The 18428-nt window shown below is 40.6% G+C and overlaps 1 protein-coding gene across 4 annotated transcripts in view; it reads left to right on the top strand.

Annotated features, from left to right (window-relative positions):
- Positions 1-2267: 2267 nt before the first annotated feature.
- The window catches only part of STX7 (syntaxin 7), a 42566-nt gene continuing 26405 nt past the window's right edge, over positions 2268-18428 (top strand). For 3 of the 4 annotated variants that reach the window (XM_049654386.1, XM_049654389.1, XM_049654390.1), the window contains exons 1-2: positions 2268-2355; positions 9001-9135. In XM_049654386.1, coding sequence (XP_049510343.1) covers positions 9051-9135 — 85 coding nt within the window. In that variant the 5' untranslated portion in view covers positions 2268-2355; positions 9001-9050. Of the gene's footprint in view, positions 2356-7606; positions 9136-18428 lie in introns of those variants that run through there. The other variant, XM_049654388.1, reaches the window with a different exon arrangement.

Below are 18428 nucleotides of genomic sequence, written 5' to 3'. Positions count from 1 at the left end.
AACTCCAGTTCACGTTTTTCAAGTACCCGGGGGGTGCTTGAAGGGAGGCACATCTCAAAAGTGGATATCACTTCCCCAGGATCTTAACTACAACCCGTCCAAAGCTAAACGTAGGTAGCTTCGCTCCCCCATTCCACCACCTTCGTCCTCAAACTGCAATTACTTTATTAGCAATGTTAGATCTCAGATAACTACATCATATTCAACTCAGTTTTGCAAGTCCTGAAAATAGTAGCCCTCTCTTCCATTTTTCGTATCTAATTTCCAAGTCTCCCTAAATATTTTGCAAAGCAGGCCTTACTGTTTCTTTCCCAATGCATTTGCCTTAGGAAGTCCTTCAACATCTCTGCTATTGGAGACATTCTAAATTGGGGATGTGCTACTATTCCAGTAGCCTTCTAAAAGGCTGCAGTCTCTCTGACTCTCTCTCTCTCTCTCTCTCCCTTCCTCTCCATTCTCAATGTTATTTCCTTTAAATTTCCCCCATCCCTCCAGAGTTTTCTTCATAAAATAGAATTATGAGCACATCACACTTTTGGCTTAAAATCCTTTAATAGTTTAACTCCTCATAAATACTCATCTAACACGATGTAGAGGCTTTTCATTGTATAAACTCCACCTGCCTTTCCAATCTTATGTCCCTCCAGCCCATCTCCTATGCTTCATCTAAATAAAATTATACAGAGATCCCTAAAAGTTTGCACTTGCCTACTAAATCTTTATCACAGCACCTCTTCCACTATCCTGGGAAGAATCTCACTCCTTAAGTTCCTTGAGGGAAAATACTATACACCTTACTCACCTGGATATGTGCTGCTCTGGCAACAGTCCCTGGCACACGACAGGTTCTCAATGAATATTTGTTGAGTGGAAGATAATGGTGGGAAGAATTGGGGATTCTGAATGAAGTCATCTGGACCTGTGCCGCTCATAATTATTTGTGTGTTTTGATGAAGTTTCTTTGGCTTTCAGTTTCTATAATCTTCTTCCTAAATGAGGAAGTAAAGCTAGATTTTCTATAAGGCCCCCTCGGCTTTTTTTTTTTTTTTTTAATACTCTATGGTTGAAACTATTGCCTGTTATAGAAGTTGAAATACCTACTTCATCTGATTTCAGAATGTTTTATAAAATTTTTAAAATATTGAAAAAGGGCACTTCACATAAAAATCTGAATTTCCTAGAAGTCCACACTTGGTGCTAGCTGAATTGTGCTGTCTTTAGGTGGGATGAGTGCCTTCTGTTTGGGCAGTATTCTCACTCTATTGTCCCTTTTTCAGAGGCAGAATATTAGTTGTCGTTTATTAGAACACTTGCACTGTAGTTTTCTTCAGGAAAGATGTGAAATAGGAAATATCTCTTGTTCCCATTTTTCTGTTAAACGTAGAACAATTAAAAATAACCCGAGAGACCCTTGTGTTTCTTATTGCTGTCTGACCTCACTCCCTTACGTATATATGTATGTATAATGCTAAACAACCTAGAATTTTCTCAGGGGGTACCAATTCAAAATATCCTGGTTGTGGTTTTTATCGCGTTAGTGCATCTAGACCTTTCATGTCCTTAAGATCTTTTCAGAAAATAGTGAGGCCTTAATACAGGCAAAGGCCAAGTCTTTTCATCTTCTAATTAATTTGCCGAATATGTCTTTCACCAAAAGCAATCGATGCTTTTACCTAACAATTACATTACGTTTGAATATTTATCATCAGAACATTCTCTGCTCTTTTCAAACCTCGTTAAAACTACTCTCTATCCTTCAGAAATTCTTAGAATGGCCTGTACATGCTATGAAAACTTGTCTACTAAGTGGGCACACGGAGGTGACTCTTCACTTATTCTGTCATTGTTCCTGCCAGGATTGCATATTTGCGTTAGCATTTTTTAATGGATCTGTGAAAACGTTCTACTTGCAGACTAAGGACAAGATGGGCAGGACCTGATGGGGCGGGCTCAAGACCCGAGTGTAGGGAGGCCGCCATCACCCGATAAAGACGGCTGCTTCATTCCCTCACCTTGTTTAATGCAGGTTGGCTAAGGCGTTAGCCTTCCATAATTCAAGGCCTCAAAAAAAAAAAAAACCCACAAAAAAACACAAAAAACAACCTCCCTTTCAATTTTCTTAGTACCCCCATTCCCAGCTTAGAGACCCAGGGGGCGTAGCAGAACGGCTGTCACTCAATCCCGCTGGCCAACGGGAAGGGAGCGAGGCCCTCCTCCTTCCTAGCGCAGTACTGCGGGCATGCGCACTGGGCGTCCCAGCGCCACCGCCCATCAGCTGAGAATCTAGCTGGGGGCTCTGGGGCCGGTGGGTGCCTGGGGCCGGCAGAGGAGGAGGAGAAAGCCGAGGAGGTTGGGGTAAGAGGAACCTGGGGAGGGGGGTGGTCCCTGGCCCGGAGCCCCAGAGGCGCGAACTCCCGGCGGCTGCCGCGCCTCCTTGTTTGTGAGCATGGTCAGGTGGCCGCCGCCCTGCGCTTTGCGGCTGTGGTCGGGAGGCGGAAGGCGGGCGCTGCCCCAGCCCCGGAGCGCCACCGCTGCTCACGCCCCCGGTCAAGCGGGTCCCGCCGGCCTTGCCGGCTCCGCGAGCCCTGCGCCCGCAGCGCCGCATCCCCGCCGCCTCCCCGGCCGCGCTGGCTCCCGCGCACCCTCGGGCGGGGCCGGCGCCGGGGCCCGCTGGGGCGGAGCTCCGGAATCCTGCTTCTGCCTGGAGCGAGCAGGACTTCGAGTGACCTCTTCCTCTTTGCAACTTACAGAGTTAGAAGACACAGTTTAAAGTTCTCTTCCCGAATACAGAGGAACTGAAAATAGATGCTGCAGTAAAGGAACCATATGCATTTATTCGGGGGCAGCTTGTAGTTGGTTTTGTTTGGCCTGAAGACGAGCTAACTTTCTTTGATCTTCCCCGTACGCGTCATTAATTGGTTTACGTGAAGACCTTTAAAAACACGTAAAATATTTCAAGGTCCTCCCCGGAACCCCGGCTTCTTGTTTTTTAGGTCGTTACTTTGTAAAAATTCAGACACAGAGGAAAAAATAACATTACCTTTCTGGTCAAATGCTTTATTTGTTTGTTTTTCCTCTCAAGTTTCTTGTATTTGTTTGGCTCTTCTATACATATTTTGTTTAATTCAGATAATTGTATTTTAGCTGTAACTGTATATAATTTAAAACTCGAACAGAATCTGGAAGAAAATGATTATGAAGTGGTGTGCTGTTGAGTAATGTTGCAGGTGGACGTTTCTTCTGGGGGCAGCCTCAGCCTCACGCGGGCAGAGACTTCTAGCAGGTGTTCAGCAGTGTCTTGTGATGTGGACGCCCTCTGCTTTTCAGGCCGCCTTGAGAAGTTCGTCTCAGACTGTGACTAATTAAGAATTATGCTCTAGTTTCAAACTTTCTGTAGAAGTTAATATAATACCATTGTAACCCATTAATGATTGCATCGTTTTTCTTAAGCTTTTTACTTGTGCTACTCCCGATAACGCAGTTGTATCAACTTTTGGTTTGTGCTGCTCCCGATAAAACAGTTATATATAGTTTTGGTTAGGATACCAAACTTTAGTTCAGTGCTGGGGGTGGAAAAATAAATTATATGAAACATCTGCAGGGAGTCTGAGTAAAGTTTGCCATGATTCCATTTCATTTGAAAGTTTAGTGTATGAGAAGGGTGAAAAGTAATCCTTGGTATTGTGAATGAAACCGAATAGTATAATAGTGCAACGGACAGAGATGCTGAGCTAAAGTATTGGGTTAATTTGGTTTAGATAGAGAATGCTCACGGCCATAGAGTGATCACCTTCATGTTCATGGAACGTCTATGCACCTGATACTGCAAATTCCACAAGGTGACAAGGTTGTCTTGTGCTTATATCCCCAAGGTAGGGACAGATAATAAACAACACACTAACTAGATCATTTTATTTTTTTTTAAAGGTTTTTTTTTTTAATTTTTTTAAGTGTTTATTTATTTTTGAGACAGAGAGAGACAGAGCATGAATGGGGGAGGGTCAGAGAGAGAGGGAGACACAGAATCTGAAGCAGGCTCCAGGCTCTGAGCTGTCCGCACAGAGCCCGACGCGGGGCTCAAACCCACAGACGGTGAGATCATGACCTGAGCCGAAGTCGGATGCTTAACCGACTGAGCCACCCAGGCGCCCCTAACTAGATCGTTTTAAATGACGATTAGCACCATGATAAAGGAAATTAGATCAACAGAAAGTGGCAAGAGTGGTGACTTCTCACTTCAGATCCGAATAGTCAGCAAAGACTTCTCTAGCATGCGATGAGACTTTGCTGGAGTAAAGGAGCCAGTCATGTGGAGATCACGGGAAGAGCCTTCTAGGGATAGAAAACGGCACTCCTCAAAGGCCCTAAGGCAGTAGTAAGCCTGTACATTTAGGATCTAAAAGAAGACACTGGAATTTAACATCTTAGAATTGGTATTATTTATCCTCAGACTAGGTATGTGTTCTTTTAGGAAATAGGTACATTTATTCATTCAGTCTACAGATATTTATTAAGCACCTCTTACATAACCAGGTAGTGAGACTAGAGTAGCTCACAAAAAATACACAGCCTTGCCCCTCTGGGAACGTATATTTTGGGCGCAAGGGGTGGAGGGAAGTCCAGTGTTTTATGCTCGTACTCCCACTTCAAAAAGTGAAACTATTTCTATAGCTCCGTTTGTGTTCGATTTACAGAGCATGAGATGTATGCTTAATGGGAATCTAGGATTCTGCAACGTGTCCGGTATTACCTGGGGGAAGTGTTTGACAATTACAATTTCACAATTCCCTTTGTTCTTTAATTTGTGCTCTCCAGAAAGTCTTGAGAATATCCTCATTATGAGTATTGCACTTTGATACTCTCTTTCCTTCTTTCCCTTTATAGTGTTTATATGTTTTCATAGAAAAGTAATTGCTGAGATGTCTACATGATCACTATTCAATAGAACTTTATGCTGTGGTAGAATGTTCTATATTTCTATAGTGGCTGTTATAAACTACTAGCCTCACATGTTATACTTGAGGACTTGATAGAGCCGGTATAGATAATGAGTTATTGTTATTCTGAGCAATAAAACTGGGAATTCTGATTGTTCTTTCAAAAATATTCATCAACAGTGCTTTAGTGCTTGTTAACTCCAGCCAGGTGCTGGAGACTGAAGTAGACACCAGCTATCAGAATAACGTGGTTGATTCCAGGCCAAAATGCAATGATCATAAGCTTTTGATGTCAATTTATAGTTAGCTATAATTATAGTCCATCTATCTGTATATATGTTTTTGCAGTAAAGTCATTTGGCTCCTTTATTTCTCATGTTTTGTCATCAGAAAGACCAACCATTGTTGTCTCTTAGATATCACTATTGGCAGAATAAGAGAGAAAAGGACTGAGCTATTCATCTGTTGTTACCTTGATCTACTCATATAGTCATCCCAGGTCTGTTTCTTCATCCTAAGAGTAGAGTCTGCAAAAAAGTTAATGGATTGGGCTCACCTGCCCTGAGTTTTTGTTACACAATGAAGCAATATGGTTTAGTGTTTTAAAAATATGGGCTGTAAGATGTAGTTTCAAATTTTAGCTCTTAGATTAAGCAGGTTACTTATTCTTGTTATGCCTCAATTTTTTCATGTGAAATATCAGAATTACAAGTGAACCTACCTCAGAGATTTGTTGTAAGAATCAACTGAGAAAATAAATGTAAAACAATGCTTTGGAAATACCAGTTAGCCATGGTTAATCTTGTTGAATTTTTGTGTATCTTTCTCTTCCATCATTTGCAAATTTCTTTTCATTCTTCACTCAACACAGAGCTGAGTTAACAGTCACTGTGCCCTTTCTTTAAAGAAATTCCAGCCAATCCAGCAGCAGCAACAGCTCTTTGGATGAATGGAGCCCAGTTATCTCACCTGTAGGAACTTTCACTAATTTAGTTGCTTGAGTAAAGAGATGAGGAAAACTGGTAGTGTTTGTAAATAATTGGTTAATTCTCTGAAGAGGAAAAAGAGGGGCCTTGAAAAAAACACAGAGAAGGCTTAGGTTAGGCTTGCATGAGTTTTGAGGCTTAAGGGGAATGCTATAAATCTATGTATGTTTAGGAAGGAGCCTCCCGAAGAGAGTCAATGAGAAACATTTCCTCATTCATTATGTCTGTGTTGGCTGTGAGACAGTTTTTCTAGAGATCTAGTTGATAGAGGAAAAGGAAAAAGAAAGATGTCATTGAGCCAGGAGAGAATTGCTCCTATCTGTGCAGTGAAGTATTATTTGGCAGTGAAAAGGAATGATGTATTGATCCATGCCAAAATATGGATGGACCTTGGCAACATGCTAAGAGAATGAAGCCAGTCACGAGAGAGCTCATTATATGATTCTATTCATAGGAAATGTACAGAATAGACAAACCTATGAAAACATAGATTAGTGGTTGCCTACAGCTGGAGAGGTTGCAGAGAAATGAAAAGTGACTGCTAGTAGGTGTGGGCTTTGTTTGAGGGTAATGAAATGTTCTAAAAGTGATGTGATGGCTACACAAGTTTATGCATGTTCTAAAAACACCAGTAGGCTTGGGACGCCTGGGTGGCTCAGTCAGTTGAGCATCCAACTTTGGCTCAGGTCATGATCTCACAGTTTGTGAGTTTGAGCCCAGCGTTGGGCTCTGTGCTGACAGCACAGAGTCTGGATTCTACTTCAGATTCTGTGTCTCCCTGTCTCTCTGCCCTCCCCTGCTTGTGCTCTCTCTCTCTCTCTCTCTCAAAAATAAGCATTAAAATTTTTTTTTCATAAAATAAAACACCAATAGAATTGCTTTTTTTTTTTAAATTTTAATTCCAGTGTAGTTAACATACAGTGTTATATTAGATTCAGGTGTATGGGATTGTACACTTTAAATGGGTGAATCCTGTGGTTTTGAATTCTATCTCAGGCTCTTACTGTAAATAAAAAAAAAAAAAAAAAAAAAAAAAAAACCATGCAGAATTTAGAGATCTAATTGGTGGTTTGTGGGATGCTTGTGATAGTGTTGGTTTCATTGAATCCCCAGGTCCGGTCTTCTCCTCTCTGGGCCCCAGCTCTTTAGGTGGCTGCAGGCCTAAGTGCCAAGCTATCTGCCACCTGCCGAAGCAGTTCTACCACCTGAGTTGAGATTTGGGTCTCTCTGGATGACTTGGTGAGATCCGAAGGGCCGGAATAGATAAATAGGACCTGTGGATCAATGAAGGAGAATGAAGAGTACCTAAAAGCTCCAGGAATTCCAGGGTGGCCAGGCACGTTCCACGATGCACCACTTTCCGACATGGAGCCAGTACTGATCTACTTATCCCAAAAGTTCTACCCATGCACTTCCTGCCGGCACCGACCCTAAGAACAAGACACACATTTCCTTGTGCCCTCTTCTCCCCTGCCAGAAATCTCCAGTGCTTTCTTATTGCGATATATTCAATCTAACCCTAGTTTCCAGCGCCCTCTTTCGTGACTTTAGTTTTGTGTGGTAGCTGTCATGGGTAGCTTTGGAACCAAAACCCTGGGGCTGAACCCCACGTCCAGCTGGTAGGTGGGTTCAATTACCTTTATCGTTACTTAATCTTTGTTAACCTCAGTTTGCTCATTGTTAAAACAAGGTTTATTTGCTACTATCTACTTTAAAGAGGAGATTTTGAAAATTAAATTAGACAATCTACGTGAAATGCTTTTCATTTCACAGATATGCAATACACGTTGGGTCATTCCTCTCTTTCTATGCTGTCTCCCACTTGTCCCCACCATGAATCATCTGATCCAGGGTTGACTGGCACCCACCCCTTTCTTTGAGAAATGACACACTGAGTTTGCCCTTTGCGTATGTTCTGTCTACCCATCCCAGGCTTCATGTCTTTGCCTTAGTCACTCTCTGGATGCCCAGTATCCAGATCTTCTGCTTGTGTTTTGTTAATTCTTTCTAGATAGGAGCCATAGTGAAATTTCCTTTTCCCAGCCTCTCACTTTTGCCTGCACATGACCTTTTGCTGATTTACGTTGCTTTTGCTGTTTTACTTTATCCAGTCTTCTAAATGACACACTTGAATTAGGCAGATTCTTTATGTTTGTTGTTTTGTTCGCTTGCGACTCCCTAGTGCCCGTTTGATGCCAGGCATGTAGCTGACTCTCAGCAGAGAGCTGCCGGACAAATTGCCTGCCTGCAACTTTGCAGCCTGCAGCGTGCTCGGTGGAAAGATGGGCGTGGCGTTGAGTCTGTGCTGGACACAGTCCTGTATGCAGGGACACCCTTTCCATCCTTTTTTCCAAACCCCAAGAGGTGTGTGGTGTGTGGACTGAACAAGAAAATTCCTTCTTGCCTCCTTCCTGTCGCGGTGCCCCAGCTTTGCTTCCTGTCCTGATGCCAGCCTCGGGAAGAGGAGAGCTGTTCTCTTTGCTCTGTTGGAAGGTGTGATGAGCATTTTATGGAACATTCCTTTTTTTTTTTTTTTTTTCCTCACTTGTCAGCTGTGCCTCTCTCAAAGTGGACCTTTCCTATTAAAATTGGACACCCGCTAGTCATATATTCCTAAGCTCTTCCTGTGTGTGTTAAATTAGATATGGTGACATTTCTGGGGACACCCTGCAGTTTGTGTACCATTTAATAGATATGTAAATAGCTGTTCTGTGTCGGGAGTTGTTTTAAATGTTGGAGAAAGAAAGATAAATAGCATGTGGGCCCCGCTTTATAGTTGCTTGCAGTTCAGTTAAGGAGAAAATATATAAACAATTAAGAATATACACGTAAAAGGGATTTGGTTACTTTTACTTAAAAGTTTTCAAAGGGAATGTACAGTTTGAACCTTATTTTAATTGTTTAACATGACTGTGTCCTTTGAAAGCCAGTATTTTTGAAAGCCATGAGAATTTTTCTATTTGATGTGTCCCTTTGCTATATTTCAACCCTGTTAGGTTAATCAACCTCCCAGATTGATAATTTTGAAATTTAGGCCAATGCTTTAAAAATACAATTATGTGCTTTCTGTTTTTTAGGTGACTGCTTAGGTGACATCTGATGAAATTAGTGAATAAGTAAATCAGCTATGTCTTACACTCCGGGTGTTGGTGGTGACCCTGCCCTACTGGCCCAGCGTATCTCTTCCAATATCCAGAAGATCACACAATGTTGTAAGTAGAAGTTTAAGTTGACGTCACTGTTTTTAATTCTTAAAATTGGGTTCATAACAGGACAACTCCAGTGACTGAGAGCAGGAACAGATTTTAGAAGGTTAGAACTCTTAAAATGAAAAAAAAAAAAAAGAAAAAAGAAAAAGGCCAGAACTCTTTAGAGTGAATACAAAAGACAATTATATTAGAAGAGATAACACTTAATTGCATTTTTCTGTAGAGTGCCAGGCACATAATACACTATTTCATTAATGAAATAAAACTTTAAAAGGATAGATATTTGGGGGACCTGGATGGCTCAGTTGGTTAAGTCTCCTTTTTTTTTTATGTTTATTTTTGAAAAGAGAGAGAGAGAGAGAGAGAGAGAGAGAGAGAGAGAATGAATGGGGGAGGGGCAGAGAGAAACAAAGACAGAATCCAAAGCAGGCTCCAGGCTCTGAGCTGTCAGCACAGAGCCTGACACAGGGCTCGAACCCACAAGCCATGAGATTGTGACCTGAGCTGAAGTTGGGTGCCCAACTGATCGAGCCATCCAGGTACCCCCGTCCTACTCTTGATTGCAGCTTAGATCATAATCTCATGGTTTGTGGGATCAAGCCCCTTGTTGGGCTCTGTGCTGACAGTGCGGAGCCTGCTTGGAATTCTCTGTCTCTCTCTCCCTCTCAAAATAAATAAAAATAAACTTAAAAAAAAAAAAAAAGGATAGAGACTTACATTTGCTTTAAAACCATCTGGTTCTAGATGAGACTAAAGAGACTTGTTGACTAAATTCCCTAGGTTTGGAACTGGGGAGCCCTACAAAGAGTTTACGTTTACTTAAAACAGGGAAAGGGAAAGGGAATATACATAGTCTAAAGGACCGTGCCCTTAAGGAGCAGGGATTAACTGATGAGGGGACGTTTTAATCCATTGAGGCAGATCTAGAAGATAACTCAGGGTTCCCACAAACAACTGTGCTACACCTATCAAACACAATGCTACTAGACTAAGCCCATGTAGCATTTTATTGGAAATTATTACTCCTTGAAAGATCACTGTAGCAGATTTGAGCCTATAGTTTTTGTGTTTTTTTTGTTTCACATTTGTTTCTGAATCATAGCTAATCACATGAGGACTATTCTAGTCACCTTGTAGTGGTCAGTATTCTGGCCCTTTGGGCATTAACCGAACTCTCTTTTGGAGTGTGTTAATACAGTGTTATTCTTTAGCTTAAAGTTTACTGCTTTCTTTACCAGAATGTGTTAACACACTGTGAAAATACAGAATGTTTTCAGATGACCAAACCATGTGTTCTTATCTAATCATTAACTTCCCAGAAGTTCCTACTCTACCCAAGTGATTTCAGTGAAATGTCAGCATGTTTTGGAGGCCAAAGGATTAAAAGGATTAGATTATGGCACTAGAAAAGTGCTGTTGTGCACAGCGATATGATATAAAAGCCAAAGAAAATAAGAATTTTTCTCTTTGTTAGAAATAGTGCTGGTCTGCAGCACCTGGGTGGCTCATTCAGTTAAGCGTCCGACTTTTGATTTTGGCTCAGGTCATGATCTCGTGGCTGTGAGATCAAGCCCCATGTCGGGCTCTAAGCTAAGCATGGAGCCTGCTTGGGATTCTCTCTCTGTCTCTGTCTCTCTCTCTCTGTGCCCCTCCCCTCCTTTCTTTCTCTCTCGCTCAAAATAAATAAATGATGTTAGAAAAAAATATATATTGCTGGTTTGCCTCAGGCTAATGTGTGAAAATTAAGAGAGATTGTCATTTTAATTTACATGTGTGGAAAAGTCAGGACCTTTATGCAAGAAAGGAGGCCAGGAGCCCTTACTCCAGAGGACAGTGCAGGTCTTCTGTGCTGGGAAAGATAAATGCATTAGGAATTCTAGGAAGAGGAGGAAGAGTGACTGTAGGCTCTGAGATTATAGAGGCAGTAAGCACCTAGTGGTATGAAAGATACACGGATTGGATATTATTTGTGAGCTTGAACTGGTAGGAGGTAAGAGTTCACTTAAGTCATGTTCCCGAGAAAGAGATCGATTGATCTGCTAGATGGGAAGTGATAAATTGAACAAGAGTTGCATACTCCTGGCATAATTGATAGCTAAGTATGTGACTGCACTGTGATTCAGGGCAGCTTTGGAGTGTGGGGGAGGGTGGTGGTGAGACCCACAACTCTGCCTTGTGGAGAGGGGCCAAGAAGCCTGGGACCGTTTGGCCGTGAGAAGCCACAGTCCCCACCTTCAGCTACTGAGGCACGGTCTTGTGTAAAATACAAGAAATGCATGCTGCGTGATCATGAAGGCCTTTGCAAAGGAACAAAGCAACAGTAGCCAGACGTCAGCTCTAGGAGGAATAGGGCTTTTGAATAATCCTGGTTATTCAGGGATGGAATGGCTACCCTCAGGAGGAGCGACCAGCACATAGTGGTCAGATACTATTTCTCAGGTCTGGTGTTGAGAGGTTTAAACACTGGAGTATTGGTTCCAACTGAGTGACTTGTAATTATGATATTCTGCCTTCATTCAGCAAATAATTTATTGAGCACCTACTACTGGCCAGTCATTGTACCAGACCCTTGGGAATCCAGCAGTAAGCAAAGTCCACAAGGCCCTTTTCTCATGTGGGTCATAGTGTAAGAAAAAGCAGAGGGTTAAAAAAAACATTAATGAACAATATGGTTTCCTGTGATGAAAATGAGCATGCTGTGAGAGCAGGTGACTGTGGGGAAGCTGCCATAGCTGAGCTTGTCCTCTGAGGGAGTGAGAATGAGAAGGCGCTGGTAGTGAGAAGATACAGGACAAGAGCATTTAGATGGAGCCAGGGAGCTGGCAGTAAACTCCTGAAGCAGTCCACAGCTTGGGCTGTTCAGAAAATAGGAAAGAGAAGTCCAGTGTGGCTGGAACACAGCACCTGAGGCAGGAGTGGCTAGAGAGGAGATCAGAGAGGAGACTGAGCAGGCCACCCAGAGCCTCAGAGGCCGTCTGGGGAGTTTAGCTTTCATTCTAAGAAGGAAGACACACAGTCATATTGCTTTGGCTGCTGCCTCTTAGAAAATAGACTTTGGAGAATTGGGGGTGGGGACACGATGGCCATCTCTGGGTCTGATGAGGGAGGTGTTGGCTTGTACCAGGGTGGTGGCAGTGGGGACAGAGAACTGATGGATATTCTTTGGAGGCAGAGCCAGCAAGATTTGCTGCTGAGTGTGGGTGGATAAGAGTGAAAGAGGGTAGTCCAGGGTGACTGCATGGCTTTTGTGTTAAGCAACCAAGTGGATAGTGGTGAGTATATACTGAGGTGAGAAGGACTACAGTTCGGAAATGGGGAGAATTTTGTTTTGGCTACGTGAAGTTCGAGATGTCTTTTAAACATCTAAGGGGAGGGGCGCCTGGGTGGCGCAGTCGGTTAAGCATCTGACTTCAGCCAGGTCATGATCTCGCGGTCCGTGAGTTCGAGCCCCGTGTCAGGCTCTGTCTGGGCTGATGGCTCGGAGCCTGGAGCCTGTTTCCGATTCTGCGTCTCCCTCTCTCTCTGCCCCTCCCCCGTTCATGCTCTGTCTCTCTCTGTCCCAAAAATAAATAAAAAACGTTGAAAAAAAATTAAAAAAAAAAATAAATAAACATCTAAGGGGAGATGCCAGACATCTAGTTTAGATACATGAATTTGGAGATCAGAATGATATCGGAGTACAAATGGTATTTGAAACTGTAGGTCTAAAATAATCACAAAGGAGTAAGAGAAGAGAGCTGGAGCATTAAAAAATGTAGAAGCCTGGAAGGGAGGGAGAAAGGGTGAAGAATCAGAGTGACCAGTGAGGTAAGAAGAAAATCAGGATATGGTGGATTTCCAGAAATCAAAAAAAAAAAAAAAAAAAAAATGTTTCAAGACTGAGAGAGGCATCATCTGTGTCTAATGCTGCCAAGAGACTAAAAATTTTAGCACTGAATTTGATGAGGCAAACCGGTGACTTTGAAGAGAATGGTCCTCTGTTCGTGTTCTGAATGTAAATGAAAAAAAAAAAAAGAGGGAGAAGGACTGACCCTTTTTCAATTAAAGAGACTTCCTAGAATCCTACTCACCTCAGCTTGTGTTATTGATCAGAGTTTAGATACAGTCACATAGCTACACCTAGCTGCTAGGAAGCTGGATTACAGTGTGCTCACTAAAATTAGGTCTTGTTCCATTTAAGAAGGGAAAAACCAGTATTTAGTGGGCAACTGGCAGATTCCACCATGGAAGTAGAAAGAGGGCCAAAGAAGTGGTTGCATTTTTCCACCACGAAAGAGAGAATCCAGTGAGAGTATAATTGCAAAAGAAAGGTCTCTGAAGGCGAGAGGGAGAGGGAAACAGATCGCCAGTGTTCAGTTTGCCTGTCGTCCACTGTACAAGTCCAGGCAGAGTGTGGGGTGGACGGTAAGTGTGGTGGGCAAAGAAGGGAGAGTTCCTGTCCGAGTGAGCTGTTCTTAAATGAAATAGGAGGCAGAGGTATCAGACAGGGGGTGGGATGGAAGGCTGTTGGACCTTTATGGAAAGAAGAGAAAGTGATGAGTTGTAGTTTTGACAGTTGAGAGGATTGACATACCACAGAGGTAACGAAGGGTTGTTGGGCAGGTTGAGTACTCATTTGAGACTTGGGGTCTTGAATTTAGCGAAAACAATCATCACTATGTATTGTTTCTAATTCTGAGATTCACTGTCTGAATGAAGGGAAATTTAGATTAGGTAGAGTTAGTTATTGGTAAAGATCTAACCTACCAGCCAGTGCACATCACCGATAAGGACTATGAAGAAATCACGTGGAAGTGAAAGGCAGAAGTGTGAAATTTCAGTTCATTTTTTCCCATCTGGCAATGCTAATAATACCGTGATCAAATAAGATGGTACTTCGCACCACATTTAGGTGTTTCTCTTTACATCTGTGTCTTGTAAATTTGTGTCAGTACAAATTCTCTACTTGTAAAAAAGAAATCTCTGGAGAATATACTGTAAGAAGGGTAATACCCTTGTCGTTGGAATATGTGCATCTGTTCAACCAGAGCTAAAGTCTTCATAAACACTTCAGTGGGGCAAGTTTATTTTCATATTAATTTTGATTAAGATCAGTGAAAAATTATAAAATATGAACTTGTATAGTTGAGTTTATAACAAAAAAAATAGCAGTCAAAAATTTTTGATTCTTGGAGGGATCTAAGAATAACATATATTAAGATTAGAATTTTTTTTAACTAGTGTATTCTGACAGGTCTCTTTTGCAAAGAGTAGAATAGATGAAATACGATGTTTTTAAGCTTTTTTTTTTTTTTTTTTTTTTTGCCTTAAGGTAGTTTTTGTTCAAAATAATCTGTAGTCTTATCAATTTGCTTGGCTAGTAAAGTATTTAAACCATATTACCATAATTTAATTTATATTAAACAACATATATAAATATGGTAAATACTTAAATATAAAATGTATTAGAAATAGATTACATTAAAATAACAATTTTTTGAGAATGAGTAATAGGTATAACAAACTAGAATTTTATTGGGGATTTGTGGAGTATTTAAAATAAGAAAAAAAAATTCTTTTTGTCTTAATGAAACTATTTGAAAATCTTCCTGAATATGGAATTTTATTGATAGATCATATGTAAGACAACGGGTTTGGGGGGAAGGTAGAAGCAGTGAGGAAAGTTATTTGGATCCCAATGTGATCTTGATTAAGAAAATATTTTTATCCTATGAGAGAAGGTGTTCTGTTGACTCTGTCACAGAGTCAGCTAGGTATTTGTGCCCCAGCTGCTCCATCCTTTGCCTGTGGCATAGACAATGCTCCTTCGATGGCCCTACCATGACATCCAGTCTTTCTCAACCCAGCGCTCCAGGCAACCATTCCCAGTAGACTGGAGTTGGCATGTAAATAAACAGTTTGTTATCCCAGGTCTAGAAGATCATCGTGCATCAAAGAAATGCTTAGATTAAACTCTCAGCTTTGGATTGAGACGTTGACAAGTAACATTTTTATTAGTAGTATCTGGAAATGAGGTATACACCCATGTACCCTTTATCACCTGTGTATTTTTTTTTTTTTTTTTTTTTGAAGCAAACTCCTACCAGCGATGCATAGTACAAGGATAAGCAAGCCTTTGTGGGTTGCAATGGCTGAGTCTCTTATATAAGGTAAACCAGAGTAGGATAGTTTCCCTGGGGCCATTAATCCTTGCACAAACAAACAATATAGACAAGTGTATTCAGAACACACAGAAATAACTCATGTTTTTGAAAGAAGCAGAATAAATATATTGAAAACCATCACATAATTAAAGACTTTTTTTTATCTTTAAAAAATAGAACTATAATGCATAGAGTAGTGCACCAACTATTAGGGTATAGCTCCATGAATCATCTGTTACAATACCACACATGCAAGTACAACATTACCAGCCCCCTGAAGCCCTTCTCACGTGTCACCCACTCCATACTCTAAGAAGATAACTTCTAACATCACTGATTAATATTGCCAGTTTCTTCACTTTAATAGAGTCAAGTGTTATGTTTTATGTTGGACTTCTTTCTCCCATTCTGTTTAAGCAGTTCATCCATGGTATTACATGTAGCTATAGGTCATTTGTTTTCATTGTTATATAGTATTCCATATCCAAACAGACCATAGTCTATTCTTTCTACTGTTCATGGACATTTGGAGTGTCTGGATTTTTTATTTGTCTTTATTTTTTGCTATTATGAACAATGCTGAACATTCTTACGTGTTCTTTTGTCTCATGTGTGTACCTAAGAGTTGGGTTGCTGAGTTATAGGGTATGTATGTGTTTACCTATAGTAGTTACATAAAGTAGTTGTACCAGGTAATACTCCCACCAGCTAGTGTATCAGAATTCATTTTGCTCCAAATCCTTGCCAACATTTGACATTTACAGTCTTAACTTTTACCCATTCTAGCCATAGTTCTGTCTCATTGTGATTTATATTGCAATTCCCTGATTAGAATCAGACTTTTCAGAATGTCACTGAGTTAGGAAAATGAATGAGACAGTGGGAAAGGTTTCTAATTGAGTAAGCTCTATGTGAGTGCATGCACATTTCCTGAAATTGGATCCCAATGCCAGTGTGACCTTGAGTAAGCTCTTTCACTTTCCAGGACATGATTTTCTTATATATATTTTCTGTGGGCTGGCTTATGGCCTCTCTTGACATTTAATAGGCTACAACTCTAACCAACGCTTTAAAGAATCTTGAAAGCTCTTCTAACATATGCAGGATTATTCTCTTTGTTATTAAGAGACACATTGCCATATCTGGATCCATAACACATACTTTTAAAATTCCATAGGGGCATCTGGGTGGCTCAGTCGGTTGAGCGTCCGTCTTCGGCTCAGGTCATGATCTCGTGGTCTGTGAGTTCAAGTCCCGCGTCGGGCTCTGTGCTGACAGCTCAGAGCCTGGAGCCTGCTTCGGATTCTGTGTCTCCCTCTCTCTCTGACCCTCCCCCACTCATGCTCTGTCTCTCTCTATCTCTCTCTCTCTCTCTCTATGTCAAAAATTAATAAACATTAAAAAAATTTAAAAAAAAATAAATAAAATTCCATAATTGAAATAGCCTTGCCAAGACTAGCTAGAGTTCCACTAAGACTTACATATTACTTGTAAGAATTAGAAGATGGGAGAGTTGTAGTCACAAGGGATTCTGGTATGAATCGTGTCTATATTAATTAAGGTATGAATTCAAAGAAATTGATAAATAGAATATATCGGCAGCTGACCATGAAACATAGCCATTGAAATAAAATTTTCACCAGCGGTAATGAGAATTCTGACATTTGAGTATTTTTAAAAAAGAATAATCTGAAAGAGAGTCTAAAAGTTAAGCCTGTGGAAAATGAACAAATTGGATCTATTGGTAACATAAAATATACCGAGTCGAATTTTATGAGTACAGGAGTTTTCTGCTAAAATATGCATAATATGTCATATGTACATGTGTGTTCATTCCAGAAGATTTGGGAAAGCAGAAACTTCTAGGGAGGTGTAAAATGTGTGACCTTAAACCCATGTCGTGAAGGTTAAGGGAAGATGACTGGAAATGTTTATGTTGAATCTTCATTGTTTCATTTTTTATCATTTATCTCCTATTGATTAGTTCTACACAGACTGTGTAGAGTTGCAAAAATATTATTGGTTTTCTTTGTGTTGTACTTAGCTCTCATTCTCTGTGGGTACTTTGCTTATTTATTAAAAAGAATCAGTGCTTGGCTCTTGTCCTCATAAGGTTCTTAGGATTTGAGATGACATATAAAGTCTGTATAAATGCGTGAGTCCTTTGGTTACTTTTGAGAGCGAACACAGCTATTTTGATTCGAGTCTAGTGAAAGAGGCACTTGTTTTTGCATCTAACACATGACTGCACAGAAGGGAAACTAGTATCATCAACTTCTCTTTTTTGGTGCCTGGGCACACTTGTCTTTACAAAAGACCTCAGTCCTGAGGAGTTAACAAATTTACTGGAACTGTGGATTTACCCAGGAATTGGGGATGTTCCTTTTTTTTTTCTTTTTTTTTTCTGGGGTGGTCTGTTGGTGGCTATTGGTGGATGGGAAGGTAGTTTATAGAGGAGGAGTTGAAACCTCATTCTCTCTCCCTCTCTCTCCTCCCTTTTCCCTCCCTCCGACCCTCTCCTAACTTGCTACTTGACATATCTACTTTTAACATCATACATCTGAAAATGTTTGGTTGGATTTTTTTTTTTCCCCTTGAGGAGAAAAACTTTAGTAGCTTTGATTTCATTGTTGTAATTTTCTTCATGCCTAAGGTGTTGACACAGGATAGAGAACTAGGTGTGGAAATTAATGTCTTATCCAAGAGAATTTTCAGAGAGTGACAACTTTTCTTTTCTCTGGTGGCTTTTCCTACATGACTGAACATGAGTGCTGTTTATGACTGAATGTGAATCTAATGGCTACAGAAGTATTTACACATAGATTCTTTCTTTTCTTTTTTTTTTTTTTTAATGAAAATGAGGTCACTGTATGCTTATTTTATTTGCTGCTTACGTTTTTGTCTATTATGGCCAAATAATTTTCCATTATATGAGTGTGCCATGCATCATTTAACCAAACCTGTGTTAATGGACATTTTATCCTAAGATTACATATTTAAATGTTGGAGAACTTACCATATATGCTTCTTCCACACGTGAATCCTTCTGAGGTCTATATAGATAAAGTGTGATGCTGATTAAATTCTCATGTATCTTTCCGCACCCATCTTATTAAAAACATTATAATATTCTTTTTTTTAAACTCTAAATAT

The sequence above is a fragment of the Panthera uncia genome, assembly GCF_023721935.1.
Source record: "Panthera uncia isolate 11264 chromosome B2 unlocalized genomic scaffold, Puncia_PCG_1.0 HiC_scaffold_24, whole genome shotgun sequence".
NCBI lineage: Eukaryota > Metazoa > Chordata > Mammalia > Carnivora > Felidae > Panthera > Panthera uncia.
Note: the sequence above shows the minus strand (reverse complement) of the source record. Positions and strands in the feature narration are given on the sequence as shown.